This window comes from Gopherus flavomarginatus, chromosome 13 (genome assembly GCF_025201925.1).
Source record: "Gopherus flavomarginatus isolate rGopFla2 chromosome 13, rGopFla2.mat.asm, whole genome shotgun sequence".
In the NCBI taxonomy this organism is placed as follows: Eukaryota; Metazoa; Chordata; order Testudines; family Testudinidae; genus Gopherus; species Gopherus flavomarginatus.
The window spans coordinates 6134012-6156453 of NC_066629.1; the positions used below are offsets into that span (position 1 = coordinate 6134012).

General features: G+C 48.8%; 1 protein-coding gene across 1 annotated transcript; it reads right to left on the reverse strand.

Moving 5' to 3' along the window:
* Positions 1–2588: 2588 nt before the first annotated feature.
* On the reverse strand, positions 2589–20586 carry LOC127033542 (uncharacterized). Its single transcript, XM_050921481.1, has 5 exons — positions 20543–20586; positions 18757–19328; positions 18223–18396; positions 3040–3153; positions 2589–2665 (listed from the first exon to the last, which is right to left on the reverse strand). Exons 1-5 carry the CDS (start codon positions 20575–20577, stop codon positions 2589–2591), a joined length of 972 nt encoding a protein of 323 aa, XP_050777438.1. The 5' UTR covers positions 20578–20586.
* Positions 20587–22442: the final 1856 nt, after the last annotated feature.

The window sequence follows — 22442 nt, forward strand, 5'->3', positions numbered from 1 at the left end:
TCCCACCACTGCTCTGCCTCTTCCCCCAGGCCCTGCCCTCACTCTACCTCATCCTGCCACCGCTCTGCCTCTTCCCCCCAGGCCCCGCCCTCACTCTGCCTCATCCCCCCACCACTTCGCCTCTTCCCTCAGGCCCCGCCCTCACTCTGCCTCATCCCCCCACTGCTCTACCTGTTCCCCCAGGCCCTGCCCTCACTCTACCTCATCCCTCCACCGCTCCGCCTCTTCTCCCAGGCCCCGCCTTCACTCCGCCTCATCCCCCCACCGCTCCGCCTCTTCACCTGAGGCTCTGCCCTCACTCAGCCTCACCCCTCCACTGCTCCGCCTGTTCCCCTGAGGCTCCGCCCTCACTCCGCCTCATCCCTCCACCGCTCCACCTCTTCCCCCAGACCTGGTCCTCACTCCGCCTCATCCTGCCACTGCTCCGCCTCTTCTCTCAGGCCCTGCCTTCACTCTGCTGTGCTACATCCTGTCAAACTAAACTAACGTCAAATGATGGGACCAAGCAGCCTCGAGCAAGAGAGAAAACCCAACACTACACAGTAGGCTGCAGGACACTTCCAGGTCCATAAAGTGAAATCTCACACCATCATAACTCCCCAAAGAAAGAAAACAAATTCATCCATTTTCTTCTAAACTGGTTAAACCTGCTGTACTCAGCACCTCCTCATTATCTGGTTGTGTCATTTACAGAAGTTTTAGCATCATCCTAATGAACAAAGGAAGAAAAACAAACTATTGCCAAAATCTTCCCATCTCTAGATGTTCTGGACTTGGCTAGAAAAAGCCCAGACGCCACTTTACCAATAGATGGAAATAGGGAGTTAAGCTCAGAAAGCTCAGACAGCTTTGGGGTTCATTTCAGTTCCTTCTCCAGGTCTGGGACACTTCCATCCGTAGCCTCAGGTGTCTGAGTCAGGGTCAAAGAAATGAGAGTGTGATTCCTAAGCACGGAGAACACAGAACGTTGTGGCAAGTGCCATGCTGGGAAGTGGGGGGCAGAGTGAGGAGAGGATGAACTCTCCAAGGCTTGGAGAGATTCTGCTGTGTCGGAGTGGAGCGTGACAGTGAAGGGAGGAGGAGGGAATCCCTCCAACTCACTTCATCACCCTCAGATAACACAGAACCCAAACCACCCTGTTTTCCTATCCCCGCTCCAGCACTTTTAGACTCTATTTAATCCTGGTCTCTGTGGGAGTCAATCTACAAAAAATGAATGGTTTTTGGTGTCACCTGGAGCAATGTGAGACCAGGTGGTCACAAGACTCTAATAAACACTCTGCTCATTGGGGGGTTCAGAAAATATAAGATGTTTGGGGAAGGGAGGGGGGACTTTGTCCAGGCAGAGGGAGCTTCTGGAGGAGTTTCTCTCTCCCTTCCCCCAGCTGGTTAGGAGGAGGCAGAAAGGCCCAGGGCTGTGGCAGGGAGGAGGGGCTGATTGGGGCTTCTCCTCCTCTGCATGCCATTAGCTTAGACCAGGCAAAATCAGAGGGTCACTCCACAGCTCTGGTCAGCTGCTGCTGGAACCTGCCCCCAGACATGGGCAGCTGGATACTTGGGAGCTAAGTACCACCAATGTGTGTGGGAATTAGGAAATGGAGTTTTTCCTATGGCCAGCTCTAGTCAGGACACTGAATTTCTCCCTTGTGTGGAGGAGTCTCTGGTGTCCAATGTGGTGTTAGCTCCAACTGAAGCATTTTCCATGCTAAGGACATCTGAGAGGGCTCTTCCCTGTATCAATTTGCTGAGGCTTGATGCCCTGCAAGCACCAGATAACGCTTCCCACACATTCAAGGTCTTATTTCTGTGAGTTTTTCAATGGGGAACAATGTGTGAGCTCAGATTAAATGTTTTCATGCAGTTGTTGAAGCTTTTCCCACAATCCAGTTATTTATGGAGTTTCTCTCGTGTGTAGATTGTCTGATGTCTAATAAGATTTGAGCGCGGACTGAAACTTTTCCCACAGTGGAGACATTTATAGGGTTTTTCTCCTGTGTGGCTTCTGTGATGTTTAATGGGTCTTCATCTGTCAGTGAAGCTTTTCCCACACTCAAGGCTTTTATAGGGTTTCTCTCCCATGTGGGTTCTCTGATGTGAAATGAGATTTGATCCATTAATGAAGCTTTTCCCACACTGAAGGCATTTATATGGTTTCTCTCCCGGGTGCAGTCTCCAAAGAGTTTTAAGACTTGAGCTCTGACTGAAGCTTTTCCCACAGTCCAAACATTTATACGGTCTCTCCTCTGTGTGAGTTCGCTGGTGTCTAACAAGCTGTGATCTGTTGCTGAAGCTTTTCCCACACTCGATACATCTATAGGGTCTCTCTCTTACATGCAGTCTCGGATGGATAGTAAGAGTTGAGAGCCAGTTGAAGATTTTCCTGCAGTCCAAGCATGTATAGGGTTTCTTTTCCTTGGGATTTGTCTGTGGGGTTGTGGTTTCTTTGGGATCCTTGTCTCCTCCCTCACATTCTAAGGAGTCATGCACTTGCTTTCTTGGGTGGTTTCCCAGCTTCTTCTCTGACCTGTCCCAATTACTGCAGACTTTTCTTTGTTCCCAGCACTGGGAAAAATTCCCATCTGCTCTTCTCAGAAACCTCCCCTGCAGTTCTCAGGACCTTCTTGCTGTGGATTCCCCTCCTCATTCTCACTCATTGTCTCGTCACCTGTTGGGGGAGAGAGAGAGAATCCAGGCAGGAGTCAGTGCCTGGGCTGGCAGAAAGGACACAAAGGGGAGTAGTAAAGAGGGAAAACACAATGTGGTAACTGTTGTGAGACTGAGAAATTGGGTGGCGTGTAGAGACAGAATCCAAATACTCACAGGGAAGCGAAATCAGGGAGAAAACTCCTGATAGCGAACAGGGTGTGTGGGAAGCCATGAGCGATATCTGCCATGATGATACCACACGTGCTGCTGAGCAGAGCCTGACCTGGGTGAGATGATGCAGAACTGAGGGGGGCTCATAGCACATTTTGGGGATTTTCAGCTTTTTCCTTCATTTGCCAGATAGTTTCTGTGTCAGTATCACTGACTCCTCACCTGTGGAGGTGCCTCTTGTGATGCTGATTTGCTTGGAGGCCTGGAGATTTGGGACCCATGGATCTTCCCCTGCTTCCAGCCAGGCGATCAGGTCAGGTTTGGAAATGGGGAGTCCTGCTCAGGGGGTGAAATCAGTCATGAGCAGAGTGCACTGAGGATTTGTGGAGTATTTGTCACAAAAGGCACATCTTCAGTTTTGAATGACCCCATGATTTGCTGGGGGTTGCGGGATCTGAACAGATGGAAACATGGACATTGAGCCCTCATGGGAGAGGCCAATCTCTGGGAGAGCTGTCACACCCTCACTAGGAGTTCTCAAGGTCTGTGGGCTTTGGGGGACTTGCTGAGCCACACACAGCTGTGGTGTTAAACCCCTGCCTGTGTCAGAACCACCTGAGCCCTCCCCACATGTGTAGCCAGTCCCAGGAAGGGAGGTGCACAGAGATCCTGTGTGTGAGTGAGAATTAATGCAGAGAGGAAAGCTGGGATAAGTGGAGGGACGGGGATGAAATTAGCATGTCCATGGAGGTGAATGGCTCTCTCACACTCTAGCTGTGGACTATGTGACTGTAGCAATGAGGTGTGGCCTCCCACAGAGAGTGCAAGGGAAGGATCGCAACAGGGCCTCTCTCGTGCAGAACCCTGAAAGCCATGCCCACCCTGCTGGAAGCCGAGGGGTGGGGCAGGAATTGGAAGTACAGTAGGCGAGTCCTGCAGCTCTGTTGGACTGGAACCACCAAGGAACACAGATGCATCCCGCCTGCTGCTGGAACGTGCAGAGCCCACACCCCCAGCCAGAGCTTGCACCAAAAAGTTTGCCCACCCCTGCCCTAGGTCTTACCCCTTTCCTTTGTTTCTTGAATCTCAGTGAGTTAATTAAAAAAAAAGCTTGAGGAAAAGTGGGTGGCTGTATTCTTCAGTGCTTGAGGAAGCCCCCCTGCCTTGTGCAGCGCAAGAGAGGAGGGGGTAAGTAAAATGGCAGCTGAAGCGAGGGGAGATGGGTGGAGCTGGAGAAGAACAGCTATTGCAGAATGTGACAGTGGTGTGAGCCCTAGGGCAAGGGTCATCAATTCTATTTTGTCAAAGTCCAAAGGTCTTGGTCAAGGTCCAGACTCCAGAGAAAATAATACACAAAATAACACCGCTAATGGTGACAACAAGTTCATAAAAAGATGATGGGGTCTGTTCAAAAACCTCTGGTGGGCCAGATTTGGCCCATGGGCTTCCTCTCGACTACCCCTACCTTAAGGCCTGGGAACTCCTGCAGCTGAAGAGAGGGGAGGCTGGGAGAGAATCCACCAGCAGCAGCTTCAGAAGAGGTCAGAGGGATATATGGTGCCATGAAAGTTAGTCTGGAAGAGGGGAAAGCTTGTAAATCCCAGACCACTCTCACTTGCTTTTCTTTATTAAGAAAAACATAGCCGGGAACTAAACCCGTCACTGTCCAAGTGGGGTGCAGGTGTTTTTCCCCCTCCCAGTTCTAGCTGGTATATAGGTGTGCCATAGGTAGCAGCATGCTTGTCGCAGGGCGTTGCCTTTTGGAAAGGATTCCTTGAAGGGGTCCTTCTACAGGCAGCTGATGATAAAGCAGACAGTGGTATATAACGAAAGGGCATCCTATCCTGGGCACGTTTTTACCTAACAGATGCTGGATGAACTAGAGTGAGTTTGTTTGTTTTTTTAATCTTCTCCCACGCCAAAGCCTACAGTGTGATTTCTCTCAGAATTCATTCATGTGCCAAATAAATGCAGCTTATGCAGCATGTATTGTGTAAATAGTGCATTGCCGATATGCGTTTTTAGTGTAAAATAATCCTGCACCGTACACGGCTTTTAAACAGCTGGGCAGACTAATAATTTAGCAGGCAAATGTTTGACTTTGGGTTTTTGGATTAAGACAGAGAGAAAAATCCAGAATGCTAAAAAAAATCCCCTCATATAAAAAACCCATCTGTAGTTGCAAAGGAGAAGCCCAGTTCAACTGTAAGCACAGTTTCTCGTACATAAATGAGTAGATCTATATGATCATTATCCTAAACTTGATGGCAAGTCTCCTGTTTCAATGTCCCTTTAATGTCTGTGACAGGACAGCTTTTGGTGAGGCAGCACTTTCTCCCAACGGGAGCGATCTTCTTGGCAGTAACCCAGAACACTATCTTACTGAGACTCTCAGACTGGAACGGCTTCACATTCTGCAGCAGAACAAATCCAGTGTCTTTAGTTTTCTGGTTCCTTTTTGATCAAGCAAGGGAGGTGTTGTGATATTATGTGTGCGTGCACGAGTGTGTGTTTGTGTGTGCATGCATGCATGTGTGTCTGTGCCTCAGTTTGATGGTTAAAGTATAAATTAGGGCATTTTCTCTAATACTGTGTCCTCTAGTGTGTTTATTTGGGTTGCACCTTCTTGTGTCCTCCTATTGTACAGCTTGAAAGTGCAGAAAACTAACTGTTTTAGGGTTCTAATTTAAATTTTGCAGAGATACCCACTTATTGTGTCTGGGTGTGAGTGTACGCATTGTGTGTGTGTAACTGTCTATCTCCTCTCTGTAGAGAGTTAGTATATGCCCCCTATTTTTATCCTCAATTACTGCATTGTGGCTTTTAGTGCGTATTTTGAACACTTAAAAAGCTCTGGCTTGCTGTTTGTCCTGAGAATCCACACAGATATGTTACTAGTTTTTAAATGTCAAGGTCCTGTGTGAATATAGTTTGGAGAGAACTTTCTTTATATTTTGTATTTCGAAAGATGAGGAAGAGGATGAAGTGGAAGACATTGAGGTTCTAGCAGTGGAGAAAAGGCACTTTTCCTCCAAGAAGACTGTTATGAATATTGTTCTAAAGCAGTGGTCCCCAACCTTTTTCATTTGGTGGGTGCCAGAAAATAAGCCACAGAGGATCATGGTGGTGAACAAGCATCTGCTGAAATGCCGCCGACAAGCGGCGTCATCCAGAGGTGTCACCACAGAAATGCTGCTGAATTTCAGTGGCATTTCAGTGTCGACGCCTCTGGATGACACTGCTTGTCAGCGGCAAGCGGCGTCATCCAGGGGCATCGCTGCTGAAATGCTACCAAAATTCGGCGGCATTTCGGCGGATGCTTGTCCACCAGCCAGTAAACGGGCACACTTAGGCGCCCCAGTGGGCACCATGGCACCCACAGGCAACGCGTTGGGGATCCCTGTTCTAAAGCATTGCACCCCAATTCACAACTGTTATTATTACTTTTCCCCATACATTGAAAGTGAAGATGCCTCGCTGCAGGAAAAGCTAAAAAAGGAGGTGCCCCATGTCATAAAACCTGTGATCTAACCAGAGCCTAAGAGTTCAAGTCCTCGAAATGCAGAGTCAGAGAATAGCAAACGTCTACGCCACAACAGTCTGCAACATCACTGGAATAAGGCTCTGCGGTCTAGTTTACTCACGTTAAGGGACCATGTACTTGAACTGGTTAAAGATGAGAAAACTGCAAAAATACACATCTTGACTAAAGCCATTGATTATATCCATTCCTTTCAGGCAGAGGAACACAAGTTATTGCTAGAAAAGGAAATTGCAGGCCAGACAACAGCAGTTGCTAAAGGGAATAGAACACATGGAGACTTCCTAAACTTTTTTTTACCTGCCCTGAAGAGTCACTGCCTGTCATGGTATAATTCCCCACTCTGAACCTTAGCGTCCAAAAGATGGGGTACCAGCATGAATTCCTCTAAGCTCAATTACCAGCTTAGTACTTGTAGTGCTGCCACCAACCAGGAATTCCAGTGCCTGGTACACTCTGGTCCCCCCAAAACCTTGCCTGGGGACCCCCAAGATCCAGTCCCTCTGGATCTTAACACAAAGAAAATAAACCCTTCCCCTCACCATTGCCTCTCCCAGGCTTCCCCTCCCTGGGTTACCCTGGAAGATTACTGTGATTCAAACTCCTTGAATCTTAAAACAGAGAGGAAAAATCACCTTTCCTCCTCCTTCTCTCTCCCCCTCCTAGACTCTCCCTGAGAGAGAAAGTAATCCTAACACAGAGAGAAATTAACCTCTCTCTCCCCCTTCCCTCCTTTCTCCCCACCAATTCCCTGGTGGATCGAGACCCAGTCCCCTGGGGTCTCACCAGAATAAAAAAACAATCAGGTTCTTAAACAAGAAAAGCTTTTAATTAAAGAGAGAAAAACAGTAAAATTATCTTTGTAAATTTAAGATGGAATATGTTACAGGGTCTTTCAGCTATAGACACTGGGAATACCCTCCCAGCCTAAGTATACAAGTACAAATTAAAATCCTTTCAGTAAAATACAAATTTGAACTCCTCCCAGCCAAATACACATTTGCAAATAAAAAAAACAAACATAATCCTAACTCGCCTTATCTACCTAGTACTCACTATTCTGAACTTATAAGAGCCTGGATTGGAGAGATTGGAGAGAAACCTGGTTGCACATCTGGTCCCTCTGAGCCCCCAGAGTGAACAACAACCAAAACCTAACAGCACCCACAAAAAACTTCCCTCCCTCAAGATTTGAAAGTATCCTGTCCTCTGATTGGTCCTCTGGTCACGTGACAGCCAGGCTCACTGATCTTGTTAACCCTTTACAGGCAAAAGAGATATAAAGTACTTCTGTTTTATTAACTTCTACTATCTATGACACTGCCACTTTGCACAACTGATTCTTTTTTAAAAAATGGTGTTTTCTGATGTTAATGTTGGTTATACTTTTGATCTGATCCTTGAAGTAGTTGAAGAACTATATTATCCAGGTACAGAGCACATGGATGTTCTTGCAAGGAGTTCAACAGACTGCCAAACGATGCACTGCCCTCGTGCTGTTTCTTAAGAACTATAGATGTTCTTTAAAAATTGTGAGCATTTGGAGCTACTGATGGCACCTAGTTCAGTTTAAAAACATTCATTCCTAATTTTGAATGGTGCTTATGTTCTACCAGATGTAACTTCAGGAATTACCATTTGTACCTCTGTGGGAATTTTCTGTCAACATGACGTCCACACTTGCCTTTTGTACCTGTTTTGGATTATGAGAGGTGGCTCTTGCTACCAGTATTCGACTGGAAGTCCATACCTAAGTATAGTAATACCTCAGTGTTTGAGGAGCATGTTTTTGTATACAAATATACTGTTAATCTCTCTTATCCAGGCAGGGTAAGAATTAGTACAGTGCATACTTTAGTATGATGCTGAGACATAGCTACATTTGATACTTATATTTTCATATAAAAATGAGTTCTGAAAGTTGGGAGCAGATATTACTGTATCACTTTTTTGTACTAAGAAAACTTTTGTAAAGAAATTTACTAAATATGCCTTGTCCTAGCCTGTTTCTTCCAGTTGATGTATTTGTTAACGTTTGGTGCATAGAACTGGCTAGCTGCAAAGTTCCATTTTTAATTTCTTCCAAGGAAGTGCATTTAGTGCTGCTTCTTAGAGCATTTTGAAATACCTCGTGTTTATGAAAATAAATAGTGGTCACATGATGTGCTCTTCACCATGCATTTGTCAATGTAGTTATTCTCTCTTATTCTAAGTTTTATTACTGTACTAGTGCCCACCAGACATAAAGATATGATCCCAGCTCCTACACACTTACCATCACAGGATAGAACTCATACTCCAGGAGGGATGAGATGCCAGCCAATTACCATTTCTCGTAACAAAGTAATTATAATGGGAACAATTGTAATGTACTCCTGTCAATCCACATTCAGATCTCTCCTCCGATACCGTGATCTCTCTAGGGCAGTGGTTTTCCACTTGTGGTCCATGGACCCCTGTGGTCTGCATACTGTCTAAATTTCCAAAGGGATCTGCACCTCCATTTAAAACGTTTTAGGGATCCTCAGATGAAAAAAGGTTGAAAACCACTGCTGTATGGGCCTTATGCAAAGCCCATTAAGACTTTCGTTGACTTGAGCAGGATTTGGGTCAGTCACTGAATGCACAGCACTCTCAGGGCTAGGATGCAATGCTGATTTCCACAGCTGGTGATCTGGCTCCCATGCCTCAGGTATATCATGAGAGCAGAATATTAGAGGAAGGAATTGCCCTAGGGAGGAAATTGTACCAATTGGTGAGGATATTATTCTCAAGCCTCCCCAGGAAAGGGGGTGAAGGGACTTGGGGGGAATATTTTGGGGAAGAGGAACTGCAAGTGGTTCTTTTCCTTGAATCTTTGTCTAACTCACTTGGTGGTGGCAGTTTACCGTCCAAGAGCAAGGAAGAATTTGTGCCGTGGGGAAGTTTTTAAGCTAAGCTGGTAGAAATAAGCTTAGGGGATCTTTCATGCGGGTCCCCTCAATTCTACCCCAGAGTTCAAAGTGGGGAGGGAACCCTGACACAGTATAGTGAAACTACAACTAGTTGCAAAAGGGGAGGGATGCTGTTTGTGTCTCACACTCCTTTTCTGTACCTTTAACCCATATGATGTCATTCATGTGTCCCCGCCAGTTTGGGGGTTCCTGGTCCCCAGAGACCTGAAAACAGGACGGGGTGTAGTATTGCTAACAGAACGCAGACAGTAGTATCTGTTAAAGTGTAGGTGTCTTGGCATTTAGACACCAATGCCATGAGGCGGTGTGCCTCAGTTTCCCCTTCTACACAACAGCATGGGCCTGTTGTGCTTTTGCTGCTGTGCCAAGCTTCCAGTCTCTTTACAGGTATAGGCTGAAAAGGATCATGCTTGTGGGGCTGTCTTGTCACCATCCCTAGCATGTACAACAGTTTCTTCCACAAATCAGGTACGTCCCACATTGTAAAAGGCTTTATGAAGTATGAATTCCTTTGTTTTATCCCATAGGTGAATTTGCAAAAGACACAAGGTTAACAGCAAATCTACGCTGGACAGACTTCTTTCACTCAGTTTGACTTGTTTAGTGTCTGTTGCATTTTCCCAGTTCTCTGTGCCCTCTGGTACACACTCTGATGCAGATTCTTCTGCCTCTTTGGGAAGGATTCTAATTCAGGCCTGTGTTTAGGGTTTTGGCCAGGAAAGGGTGCACTGCAACCATGCCTGATTTCAGCTCCTCCCTCTGGAATTTCTCTGTGCTGGACCCCACACACTTGTGAAGCTCCACCCATGCAGAGATCCCTCCCACCCCCAATCTTGGAGGGAGAGTTTTATCTCTTACAAGTGTAGCAAGAACAACATCTTTCAATGGGGTGCTCTGGACCCCTTTGGGCACCCCAATTTCTGTTCCCAACAGGACAGCTGGATGTACCCCCCCCCACCCCAGGAGACCTGACCCCCCAGTTTCCCTTAAAACCTGATCCACAGGAGAGGGGGCTGGCATTTGAAATGCAGACTTTTCATCCTCCTTCTGGGAAAGTCCCTCCCTACAAAAGGTGGGTGGAACCTCCCCCTCCCCCCCTCACCTTCTGGCTGGGCTTCCCTCTCGGGGCTCCCCTCTGGGTCAGACATCCCTGTGTCCCCCAAAAGGGAAGGTGATCCTGGTCCAGCTGTGGGCTCACAGCTACCAGCTATCACCGGGACCCCAACCCTCACCTTCAGGACACATGTCTCTGTGCACCCCAGGACAGGCCCTGCCCTCTGCTGACCTGCAAATTCCTGGCAGTCAGCAGCCGGGGTGGCTTCCTTGTTACAAGGTGGTACATCCCCCTCCCCCAGGGAGATGATTACGGGACAGGAGCTGGCTTTGTCCAGCCCCTCCCTCTGGAACTTGCCTGGAGCCCTCAGGCTCAGGAACTGGCCACAACCATTCTTGCCCCCGAAGCTGCATCCTTTACTGCTGGAGAGGAATCTAAGAGACACCCTCCTATTCCCCCAGAAGTCCCTGTGACTTCAACACCCCCCCACCCCGAGGCTGTTAGCACAAGATTCCTGCTCCCTGCTAACCAACCCCTGGGACAGATTCTACCACATTGAAGAAATCATTCCCAAGTAGAAATGGTGCAAAATTGTGTGCCACCATTGCAACAGTCAGTTCAGCCCGCAAATCCCGAGTTTGCGTGTGTACCTTAGCTAAAGCTGCAAGGACTTTGTAACCCCCAACCAGCTCTAATTCTGCCATTTTACCTGGCAACGAATCCTTCTCCTGGATCAGGTCCCTCCTGACCACGGGAATCTCAGCACCTGTGTCCCTCAATCCCAGAAGCACTTCACCATTCAATTTAACAGTGTGCATATGCTCATTGCCTGGTTGTGTGGAAGCAAGCTTTACAAATCCTGTGTGGAGAGAGGCAGCAGCTGGGCTCTGAGAAGCAGCAGTTTCATGAGTTACTTGCTGCTTGTTCCCACTCAGCATGGGACACTTACTCCTCAGGTGCTCAGTGGACTTACAATGCTAGCACCTCTAGGCCTCCTCTGCTTGCACAGGAAATTTGGGACCAGTACCAGGGGAATGGGGAGGTGACCGCCCAGCCTCCTCCTTCCCAGGGGCAAAACGGTGATTCTGCTTCCCCCCAACCCTGGACCCCTCTGCCAGTGCTTTATGTTTGACTGCAGCTTGTGCTTGCTCATAAGAGTCTGCAAGCCCAGCTAATTCTCCCACTGCATCCACCTTTCACTTAATAAGTAAAAAGTGATTTTATTAAAAACAGAAAGTAGGATTTAACTGGTTCCAAGTAGTAACAGATAGAACAAAATGAATTACTAAGTAAAATAAAATAAAACCTCACACCGGCTCTTTGGAGGGCTTAAAAAGGATCAAAGGGGGAAATCACAGTGGGGCGGCTGTCAGGGTCTGAGCAGGGGGCAGAAATGTACTGGTCGGGGGTATCAAGCTACTGTAGTGTTACCGAAAAATTACAGTTTAATTTAGATTTTTTTATTTTTATTATATTGACCGCTACAGGGGACGGGACAGAAGGATTTTAATTTTACCTTAGAGCTTCCTCGCACGCATGGCTTTCACTCTGAGGAATTACGAATGAGAGGTTCAGTTCCGCCCACACTCCTAACGCTCAAATGTATACAGAGCAGAAAAACAACAGTAACCGGTTAAACAGAACAGAACTAGAACCAGAACCAGATAGTGCACCAGAACCAGATAACAGGCTCGCCTCTAACCAGAACCAGATAGTATTTTTTTATTTTATTAGGGCTCACCTTATCGGATCATGAACCCCAGGGGCTGCGGAGAAGTGAGGAAGAGGGGTTAAGCACTCCAGTGGCACCACTTCTAGTTCGCTGCAGCCGTCCGGAGTCCAATGTCCAAGCTAGGAGAGTCCCGGCGGAGTCGCCAGAAACTGTTACCGAAATATTGGGTTTGCCTAGCTGAGAGCAAATTAACAGCCTGACAGGGATAAGGAAAAATGCTTTATTCTTCAGAAAAAGGAGAGCCTGTACCTTGGTACAAAAGACTCTCTCTTACACAAATTTCACAAACCTTTTATACACATTCAGACAAAGACCCTTGTGTGTTAATACTTGATTGGTAAGTGTAAAATCTCATGTTCCCCTTATCTGGGTAGTACTGACTGGTTTGGAGCAGGATCTTCCTGCTTTGAGGCAGAGGAAAAGAGATAGTGAAAAAGTTCAGGCTGCTGTGTCCATGAGCAGTACTCACCCCTCCCACCTACTGGCCGCTTGTAATCTATTAAGGGAGGTCAGCCAGCTTTCACAGTAGGTAGAGGCAGAAGAGGGGCTAGAGGGGAAAAAGCAGGGGTGGGATGTGAGAGCCTGGCTCAAGCCCAGGGGGGAGATGCTGCCAGATCCTGTATGGGGACAAAACCCCCATCCAGGGAGGGCAAGAGGGGGGAACAGTGACCCCATGGGATGAGCCACCTGCTGTGCTTGCAGATCTAGGGGTTTGGGGGCACAGAGGCTTTTTTCGGTCTCCTCATAGGATGCTGCATGTTAGCCCCTGAGCAGAGGGCAGGTTCCTGGGGCTGGGTTCTTAAAGGCACAGGCCTCCCAATTCCTAGACTGATAAAGAACAAGCAGAAAGCCTACAAGGAGTGGAGGAGGGGAGCAAGGCCACCCAGAGGATTCAGGGGCCCTGGGGCAAAGCAATTTTGGGAGCCTTTCATAAAAAAAAAAGTTGCAATACTATAAAATACTATATTCGTGTGGGGACCCCTGTAGCCCCGGGGCAAATTGCCCCACTTGCTCCCCTCCCCCGGGCGGCCCTGGGAAAAATAAACATTTAAAAACCTTCTGCATCTCAGCACAAACCCAGTTTTGAGAAAACTTCTTTTCAAGTCACCTTTACAAAGTATCACTGGTTCTCAGCATCAGCTAGTGCTAAAAGGTACTAAAGCTCATTAAAGGGGTTGGACAAATATTTTCTGTCAAAACTTTTTTTGGATCGAAAACTAGGGGGGGTTAAAAGCAGAAAAAAATCAAGGAAATGTCTGCTTTCCTTCAAAATTTGTTGTGTTTTTTTAATTGAAAATCTGAAATTAGTCTGCCAAAACCTGAACATGGTTTGGGGTTTCAGAAATGTGTGGTCAAATATTTGCTGCTTGCTGTGTTTGATTGTTTAAAGAAACAATAAAAAAAATTGCTTAAAAAAATCCAAAACTTTTGAACCACCTCAGCTTGTGACCAAGCACCTGAGCCCATCCAGTCAGAGATTTTCCCAGGTTTCTGATACTCTGCTGGCTTCCTTGACTCATATCTCTCTCCATAACTTTGGGTTCGTTTAGATTAGAATGTAAGTACATAAGAATGGCCACACTGGGTCAGGCCAAAGGTCCATCCAGCTCAGTGTCATGTCTACTGACAGTGGCCAATGCCAAGTGCCCCAGAGGGAGTGAATCTAACAGGTAATGGTCAAGTGATCTCTCTCCTGCCATCCATCTCCACCCTCTGGCAAACAGAGGCTAGGGACTCCATTCCTTACCCATCCTGGCTAATAGCCATTGATGGACTTTACCTCCATGCATTTATCTGTTTCCTAGACACTGGCTCCATGGGGACCCTCACAAACTGGAGATGGTTACCGTGGGTTTGTCTTTAGTATAGCTTATGTACATACTCCATGAACAGAGCATTTCAGCTTGTTCCAGAATCTGGGACGAGCCTATGTTGTGAAAACTGAAATGCTCAAAATAGCACATGCGTGTGAATGGACACAGGGTGCCAAAATTAAATTAACGCAGGGGTTCTCAAACTGGGGGTCAGGACCCCTCGGGGGTCACGAGGTTATTACTGGGGGTTGCAAGCTGTTAGCCTCCACCTCAAACCACACTTTGCCTCCAGCATTTATAATAGTGTTAAATATATTAAAAAGTGTTTTTAATTTATAAGGGGGGGGTCGCACTCAGAGGTTTGCTATGTGAAAGGGGTCACCAGTACAAAAGTTTGAGAACCACTGAATTAACCCCTCTGGAGCCTCGGGGAATGCAGGGGAAGGGGGTCTCCCTTGGTAGGGTTGGGAAGGAGGTAGGTGGTGTAGGATATTGCTCTTATGTGATCCCTCCCTGTGGCTCTCCTGGCTCTATCACTGTTAATCTAAAGTGGCTACTTTGAAATGAAACTACCCTCCCCTGACATGAATCTCCCTGTGGCACTGAAATTAAATGTAGACTATAATTTGGCATTTGAGAAGTGAAAGGGATGGTAGCCCTAAGGGAAAAGATAAAAGCTTGGCTCTTTGTGTTAAATAGCTGTCTGCAAGCCTCAAACTGCTGAATGAGCTTTAGGGTAGGGAAGGCTGTGCCCCCCCCCCAAACAGCCTGGACCTGCCCCCTATCTGACCCCCACCCACTTCCTGCCCCCTGACTGTTCCTCTCAGAATCCCCAACCCATCCTGCTCCTTGTCCCCTCACCGCCCCCACAACCACCACCCTGGGATGAAGCTGCAGGACCAGCGGTCCCTCCGCAGGCAAGCCGCCGAAGGCAGCCTGCCTGCCATGCTTGGAGAGGCAAAATGCCTAGAGCCGCCCCGGTGTCAACCTAACTCTGTAAGCATCTGCACTAAAATGTAGCTCCCACTGATGTAAATCACCCACTACAGGACTTAACGCCAGGGGATGGGTATGGCAGGGGGTGGGGGTGGGCATGGCAGGGAGCAGGTGGTTTGAGAAAGCCCGGATCTGCAGTTCCAGCAATCCTGCCCCAAGGGACACTCAACACAACTTGACAAATCAGTCAGTTCCATTGAGAGCCTTGCGTGGCCAGACAGGGGCATCCCTGGCAGCGTGGTGGAGAAAGGTGTCCAGGTTTCATACAGAATTCTCTCTCTTGGTGCTGAGAGGCAGCCACTCCTGGGGTGGAGGCGGTTTACACTGGGATCCCTCACCTGGTGCTGAGATGCAGCCCCTCTGGAGTCGGGCACAGAGCCCTTCCTGATACCCTTCAATTTTCTCTGTACGGTGCTAATTTGATCCCAAACACTTGTGCTTCTCCCTGCTACTCATAGACACCAGCTCAGTGACGGGCTATGTAGGAGCCAGCACTCCAAGAAAGTCTGTTGCTGCTTCTATAGGAACTGGCCTGTTGAAAATACAGGCCGTTTTTCACCTCAGTTCCAGCACCCCTGAGCCAGCCAGGCCTCATCCTGGGGCTGGATCAGAGCCAGTGCCTCCTAGAGGGGAAAGGCCCCATGTCCCATTCTCCAATCCTTTAACTTTCCCAAATCCTCCAAGTAAAGTCCTACCAAAATATAATCCCTCAAACCACAACACAGCTGAAATAGGAACAAAACCTTTATTCACAACTGCAGAGAACTGAACCAATGCCAACCGGTCCTAAGTTACATTCAGTTACAGTTATTATGAAGCCTCCTCAGAACACAGCCAATATTGACATCGTGGGGGTCCCACTGTGGTCGCCGTCTCCCATCCTGAGAGATCCAACACTGGTCCCCTTTCAAGACAAAACACCCAATTCAACTCTTGGGCTTTTGCTCTGAAGATCTGAGGCTGTTTCTTGACACAAACCACACACATGAGCCCAATGCTTTTTTTAAAACAAATCGCCAAACACCGTAACCAAAGGGTGACGCTTCGCTCATTGGATTTCAAAAGGACGGGTTTCATGATGAATCTGAAAGCATCTTTTGCTCTTAATACCTCACGGCCTCTGTTAAAAATAACCCCCCAAGCCATAATCCAATAATAATGCTCCCTGGTGTTCATACACATGGATCTTTGATGAATCATTCTTTGAGGTCAGATGCCATTGCCGGAATATATATTCACATATGCAGTATAATTTCTCTCCACTATACAAGGAGTTAAACAGTGAATTTACTTATTGCTAAAGATGCACATATCACACAATTTCTCTGTGCTATACATTCAAATGGGAAATTTGACTGCAGATATATGATGACATAATATGCAAATAATATATGCAATGTGTCTATGCATAGGTCAAATTCACCTTTTTTAATCTCTACATAGCACAGAAATTATATTGCATATATGTTGAGATCATAGCAATATAATTTCAGTGCTAGATATATCATATAAGTGATATAATGTATATATTAGATAGAATAAAATGGTGAATTTCCATTAATGCATCTATGTCATATTTGCAATAAGTCATATTAACATTTTAATTTACACATATCACAAGATATAGTTCTATGTGTAATATAATTTGTCTGGGGTACATATGCAGTAATACAAAAATAAATATATATGCAATAATTCACATTCACTGTTCTAATCTCTACACATGGCACAGAAATGGTTTTAGGTAGAATTATTTTTCATATAGATAACAGCAATATAATTTTTCTGTCCTCTCTCTCTCTTTATCATATGCAATATAATGTCTGGGTTATATAGATTAAACTAGCAAATTTCTATTGTTACACCTGTATGTCATATATGCAACCAATCATATTGAAATTTAACCTCTATGTCGTTCTAAGTGCAATAACATTTCTCTGGAATACAGAGAGGTGAAAATGGGCAATTTGAATGACTGATAAACCATAAATGTAGTAAGTTAAATTCACAATTTTTTCCTTTGTAGTGCACAGAAGTTACATTGCAGATATGACATATACAGCATATGTGATAAATTAAATTCACTTTTTAAATCTCTATACAGTCAAGAGAAACTGTATTGCATGTCTAACATCTATAGTTTAGCAATCAGTCAAACCCTCCACTTTACGCTCTGAATTCCGGTGTAGCTAGCAGGTCAATACAGACTGATACAGAGAGCTGAATTCAAAGTGTTAAATCACCACAGAGACAAACATTGCCAAACAGAGAAACATTTCAACTTATTCAAACAACTCGAAATCCAACTGTATTTACAAGCACAACTTAACACTTTCAGGTGAACAACTGTAGTAAGACTGCAAAACACCCTGGTTCTTTGGGTGTTTTTTTTAAACCTAGAAAGAAAAGCACAAATCTTGAGAAATTCCAAATGTGATGATACAAAATCAGGGATGGGGTGTGGAGATTGGTAAAAATACATGGGATATTTGGGGCGGGTTTTAAACCTAGGACTAATCCCCAGATCTCCGAGTTTAAAAATGTAGGCCTTAATCTTGAAAAATTAGGCAGGAGTTAACTTGAGTGCCCTGGGTAACACGTCCACTAAGCACATGCTAAGTATTTGCCATCTGGGGGATTTATAAACCCGTAAACCACATTGTAAATTAGCAGAATATGGGGCACTCATTCGAGCTTCATTTTCTAACCTGAACAAAAAAGCAAACCTTCGAGTTTCTAACTAAATGATACAAACCCCCATGAACTGACACTCTGCTAGGGGAGAATATATGGGATTTGGGTTTGGCGTTTAGGGTTTTTTTTTAAACCAAATCTTGGAATGAAACAAATTAAGAGAAACAAACAACAGAAATCGGGATCTAGTTTTTGTTTTTTAGGCACGTCTCAGTTTTAAACCTAATTCAACATCAAAATCTTTGGACAGAGAAAGACAGAGTTTGGGAATGGAGGATCATGAGTAGAAGGCAAGGAATGGATGGAGGGTCTGAAGGATGAGAAAGAACTTGGTTACTAACAAACCAACCCTTGGCTGAAACTGTCCCCAGCCCAGTGCTGGGGCCTTTGGGCTGAGCCCAGCAGGCTGGTGGAGCTGTCAATGGATGTGCAGTTTAACAGGAGAACCACAAGATCCCAGCTTAGGAACAGACACGAGCCTTTCCATGGCCCAGGGCTCACAATCTGTCCTCGTTCTCCATAGCAGAGCAGAAGGGTCTACATGCCAGAATGGGAAAAATCACCAAGCTTGGCCGAAACCTGGCCATGTTGTCCTCCTTCTTCTGGGGAACGTATCCCACTTTCGGCAGCGTCCTCGTGGGGCTGTCTCTCCAGGCGTGGATCTGAGACGGTGCTAGACTTCTTGGGCAGGTCAGTGAAGAGGTTCTCGAGATAGTTGTAGTAGCCATCTTTGCTAGGTGGTAGGGGAGTTGTCTTCTCCTGGAGGGGAGCTGTTTGAGCCTTTGAAGCCACCTCTGGAAGAGGGGGAATGGCTGGTGCTGATTTCGGGGGCTCTCAGGACTCTTCATATTCCATTTCCCAGTTGTCTTCTCCTTGGGAAGCAGGGAGGTTGGGTTAGGAAGACGTGGCTTCCTCCAAGACACTCCCTCGGGAGGCGGACCCCTTGTAATCCCCCTCTTAACCTTCCCCCGCGGCTTTGGCTGGCTCACTTTCTTCTGCTCCAGAGTCCAGTCTCCCCGGCCATCTCTTGGTCTCTGCGGTGCCCAATGGGTGGCCATCGTGTTTCCGCTTCCTGGGTGCATAACCTGAGCCCTGGACCATTCAATGAACCTCCAAGTCCTGCCTTCTATGGGGTGGAGCCCACCTTGCCCCACGGCTTCCAGCCCCCCAAGGGCCAAATAAAATCTTTCTTCCTCCCTGTTTCCCAATTATCCCCACAGCCAAGGCAGACCCACGCTGATCCCATCTTGGAAAGGAGTTCTGCCAATCGGCACGGCCCCTGGATATCTCTTGGGAACGAGTGCTGCTCTGCCCCATGGATCCAGACCCACAGAAGCCCACCGAAGGTGGCTGGGTGCCACTGGGCTGCAGGGGATTGGCACAAGGCCACTGGGGGCTGCAGCAGTAGTGTGGCTGGCACCTGCTGCCTATCGCATGTGGCGTAGTTCCACCATGGCCTCCAACCAGTAGCCCTTGGCCATCAGAGAGGGGCATCAGGCTCCTGGGCACGGAAGCCCCCAGGAGGGCCTGGTTGAGCAGGAAGGTGACGGAATCCAGCCGGATAGGCACTGTGATGGAAGACAGGCCCCTGGTGGATGGGTGATCCAGGATCCAAAGTGTGGCAGAGATGGGGAGGGGGTTGGAGGGCAGAACGGGCATCGTCTCCACCATGTCCTGGTCCGAGGTGGGTGGCCCTGTGGGGCTGGGCTCTCTGGGCTGGAGGGAGCTGTGGGGGGAACAGAAAAGAGGGTAATAGAGAGAGCGATATCACCCCCTCCAACAGATGGGAATTCTGGAGACAGGGGATTGCGGCTATGGGGTGAAATGGGTGTCTGTAGAGAAAGGGGCAGTGGTCTGTATGGGGGTTTGTGGGGCATATGAATTTGGCAGGGGGCTGTCTCTGTGGGGAAGGCGAGAGTCTGAGTATGTGTAGGATTGGGGATGGCTGTGTGGATAGGATGGGGTTTCCCTGTGGGGACTGCGGGGGAGGGTGGTCCTGACTAAGGGGGCTGACAGATGGGGTGTTTGTGGGAGGAGGTGGCCTGGCTTGGTGGGGCTGGAGGAGGAGAGTCTATGAAGCTGGAAGGGGAGTTCCCATGTGCGGCAGGGGGTCTATGAGGCTGGATGGGGGTTCTGATGACAGGCAGGATTGTCTCTGGGAATGGAGGAGAGGGTTCCATGGAGAGTAGGTGGTCCATGGTTGGGGGGTCTATGGCATGGAGGAAGGGGGGTCCTGTGCAGGGCAGGGAGTTCCTGGCTGGGGCTGTATGGGGCTGGAGAGGGGTCATGTGCTCTATGGTCGGGGGAGTCTATGCGGTGGAGGAGGGGATCCTGTTGAGGCCTGGGGGTTTATGGGGTAGAGGGGGGTCCCAGGAGGGACTGAAAATTCCATGGCTGGGGGTTCTCATGAGGCACCGGAGGGTTATTGGGTGCAGGGGGTCCCATAGGTGACTTGGAGGGTTATGGGTGGGGACCCAGGAGGGACTGAAGATTCCCTGGCTGGGAGTTCTCATGGGGCACTGGAGGGCTATTGGGTGCAGGGGGTCCCATAGGTGACTTGGGGGGCTATGGGGGGGGGTCCAGGAGGGACTGAAGATTCCCTGGCTGGGGGTTCTCATGGGGCACTGGAGGGCTATTGGGTGCAGGGGGTCCCATAGGTGACTTGGGGGGTTATGGGGGGGGTCCCGGGAGGGACTGAAGATTCCCTGGCTGGGGGTTCTCATGGGGCACTAGAGGGCTATTGAGTGCAGGGGGTCCCATAGGCGATGTGGGGGTTTATGGGGTGGAGGGGGTCCCAGAATGGACTAGAGGACCTGGCTGGGCTGCTCCATGGGAGGCCAGGGGTCTATGGGTTGGAGGGGGTCATGGAGCACCAGGCGTTTATTGGGTGCAGGAGCCCGTAGGTGGCTCTGGGATGGAGGGGAGGGCAGCGCCCCTCACCCCTCGCTCTCGGCGGCCTCGCTCGGTTTCTCCATGGTCGCTGATGCCGCAGCACCGCACACAGCAGAAACCCACTCACAGGGCGGGGCTGGGACAGGGGTGTGGTCATCGGGGAAAGGGGCGGGGCCTATGCAGATTCGGCTCCGTTCTGCTTCCCGGCCCTGTCCTGGGGCTGGGGCGGGGGGGCAGACTGCACCACGTTGGAGGGGGGGCGCGGGACTGCACCACCCGGCTCACACCCTGGGGGGGAGCGGGACTGCAATACTCAGCTGACACGCTGAGTGGGGGGGGGGCGGGGAGTGGTGTTGCACCACGCAGCTCACACGCTGGGGGGGTGGGGGGAAGCACAGCAGCCGCTCACCGGGCTTTCCGGAGCAAGCCATATGGCCCGGAGGGGGTGGGGGGCTGGGGCAGAAGGGGCATGCCGCCCTAGGGGCTGGGCTTCACCGGCTGCCCCCCCCCCACACCACCGGTGGCAGAGATCGAGGCCCCGTCGGGCCAGGCGCTGCCTCCCCCCACACCCCCGGCAGCCAAGATTGGGGCCCCGTGGGGCCAGGCGCTGCGCACGCACACACGGTGACCGAGTTTGGGGCCCCGTTGGGCTGAGTACCTCCCCACACACACCCCGGTGGCCAAGATTGAGGCCCTGTTGGGCTGGGCGCTGCCCCCAAACCCAGCCTGCAGCCAAGATTGGGGCCCGTGGGGCTGGGCGCTGCCCACGCACACCTGGCAACCAAGTTCAGAGCCCTGTGGGGCCTGGCACTGCCCCCACACACCCCCATCACGCTGGGCACTGCCCCCACAGACTTGGCGACTGAGTTTGGTGCCTCGTCGGGCCAGGCGCTGCCCCCCCACACCTCCGGCAGCTGAGATCGAGGCCCCGTCGAGTCGGGCACTGCCCCCACACACTTGGCGACTGAGATTGGTGCCTCGTCAGGCCGGGCGCTGCCCACACACACGCGATGGCCGAGATTGGGGCCCCATTGGGCCGGGCGCTGTCCGCAGACACCCGACGGCCGAGATAAGGGCCCCGTGGGGCCGGGCGCTGCCCACACACACAGGGGCCAAGATCAGCAACAAAAATAATGAAAGGTCTAGAAGACATGAGCTGTGGGGGAAGATTGAAAACACCGGGTTTGTTTAGTCTGGAGAAGAGAAGACTGAGGGGGACATAAGTCTTCAAGTACATAAAACACAGTCATAAAGAGGAGAGTGATAGATTGTTTTCCTTAACCACTGAGGACAGAGCAAGCAGTAATGAGCTCAGAAACTTCAGCAAGAGAGGTTTAGGTTGGCCATTAGGAAAAACTTCCTAACTGTCAGAGTACTTAAGAAGTGGAATAAATTAGCTAGGAAAGTTACAGAATCTCACTGAAAAAAAAAATGTCACACTTGGAAAGGCAGCTCCCATCTTTTCATGTATTTATACCTGCTTCTGTATTTTCCACTCCATGCACCTGATGAAGTGAGTTCTAGCCCACAAAACCTTATACTCAAATAAATTTGTTAGTCACTAAGGTGGCCGTTGTTTTGGCTGATACAGACTAACATGGCAACCCCTCTGAAACCGATTCTCACTGGAGGTTTAAGAGCAGGTTGGACAAACACCTCTTGAGGACGGGCTAGCTCAGTAGTTCTCCAACTTTTGTACTGGTGACCCCTTTCACATAGGAAGCCTTGGAGTGCAACCCCCCCTTATATTAAAAGAAGTGGTTTTAATTTATATTTAACACTATTATAAATGCTGGAGGCAAAGCAGGGCTTGGGGTGGAGACTGACAGCTCATGACCCCCCCTGTAACAAACTCAGGACCCCCAGAGGGGTCCCAACCCCCAGTTTGAGAACCCCTGGTTTAGATAATACTAAGTTCTGCTTCAGGGCAGGGGACTGGACTAGAGAC

Excerpts from the sequence above, each read along its gene's own strand:
- LOC127033542 (XM_050921481.1), bottom strand. The coding sequence starts at position 20,577 with ATGGAGAAACCGAGCGAGGCCGCCGAGAGCGAGGG. Across the intron at positions 19,329-20,542 it reads GAGGCCGCCGAGAGCGAGGG|CTCCCTCCAGCCCAGAGAGC; the intron begins GTGAGGGGCGCT and ends TTCCCCCCACAG. Across the intron at positions 2,666-3,039 it reads CACAAGAGGCACCTCCACAG|GTGACGAGACAATGAGTGAG; the intron begins GTGAGGAGTCAG and ends CTCCCCCAACAG.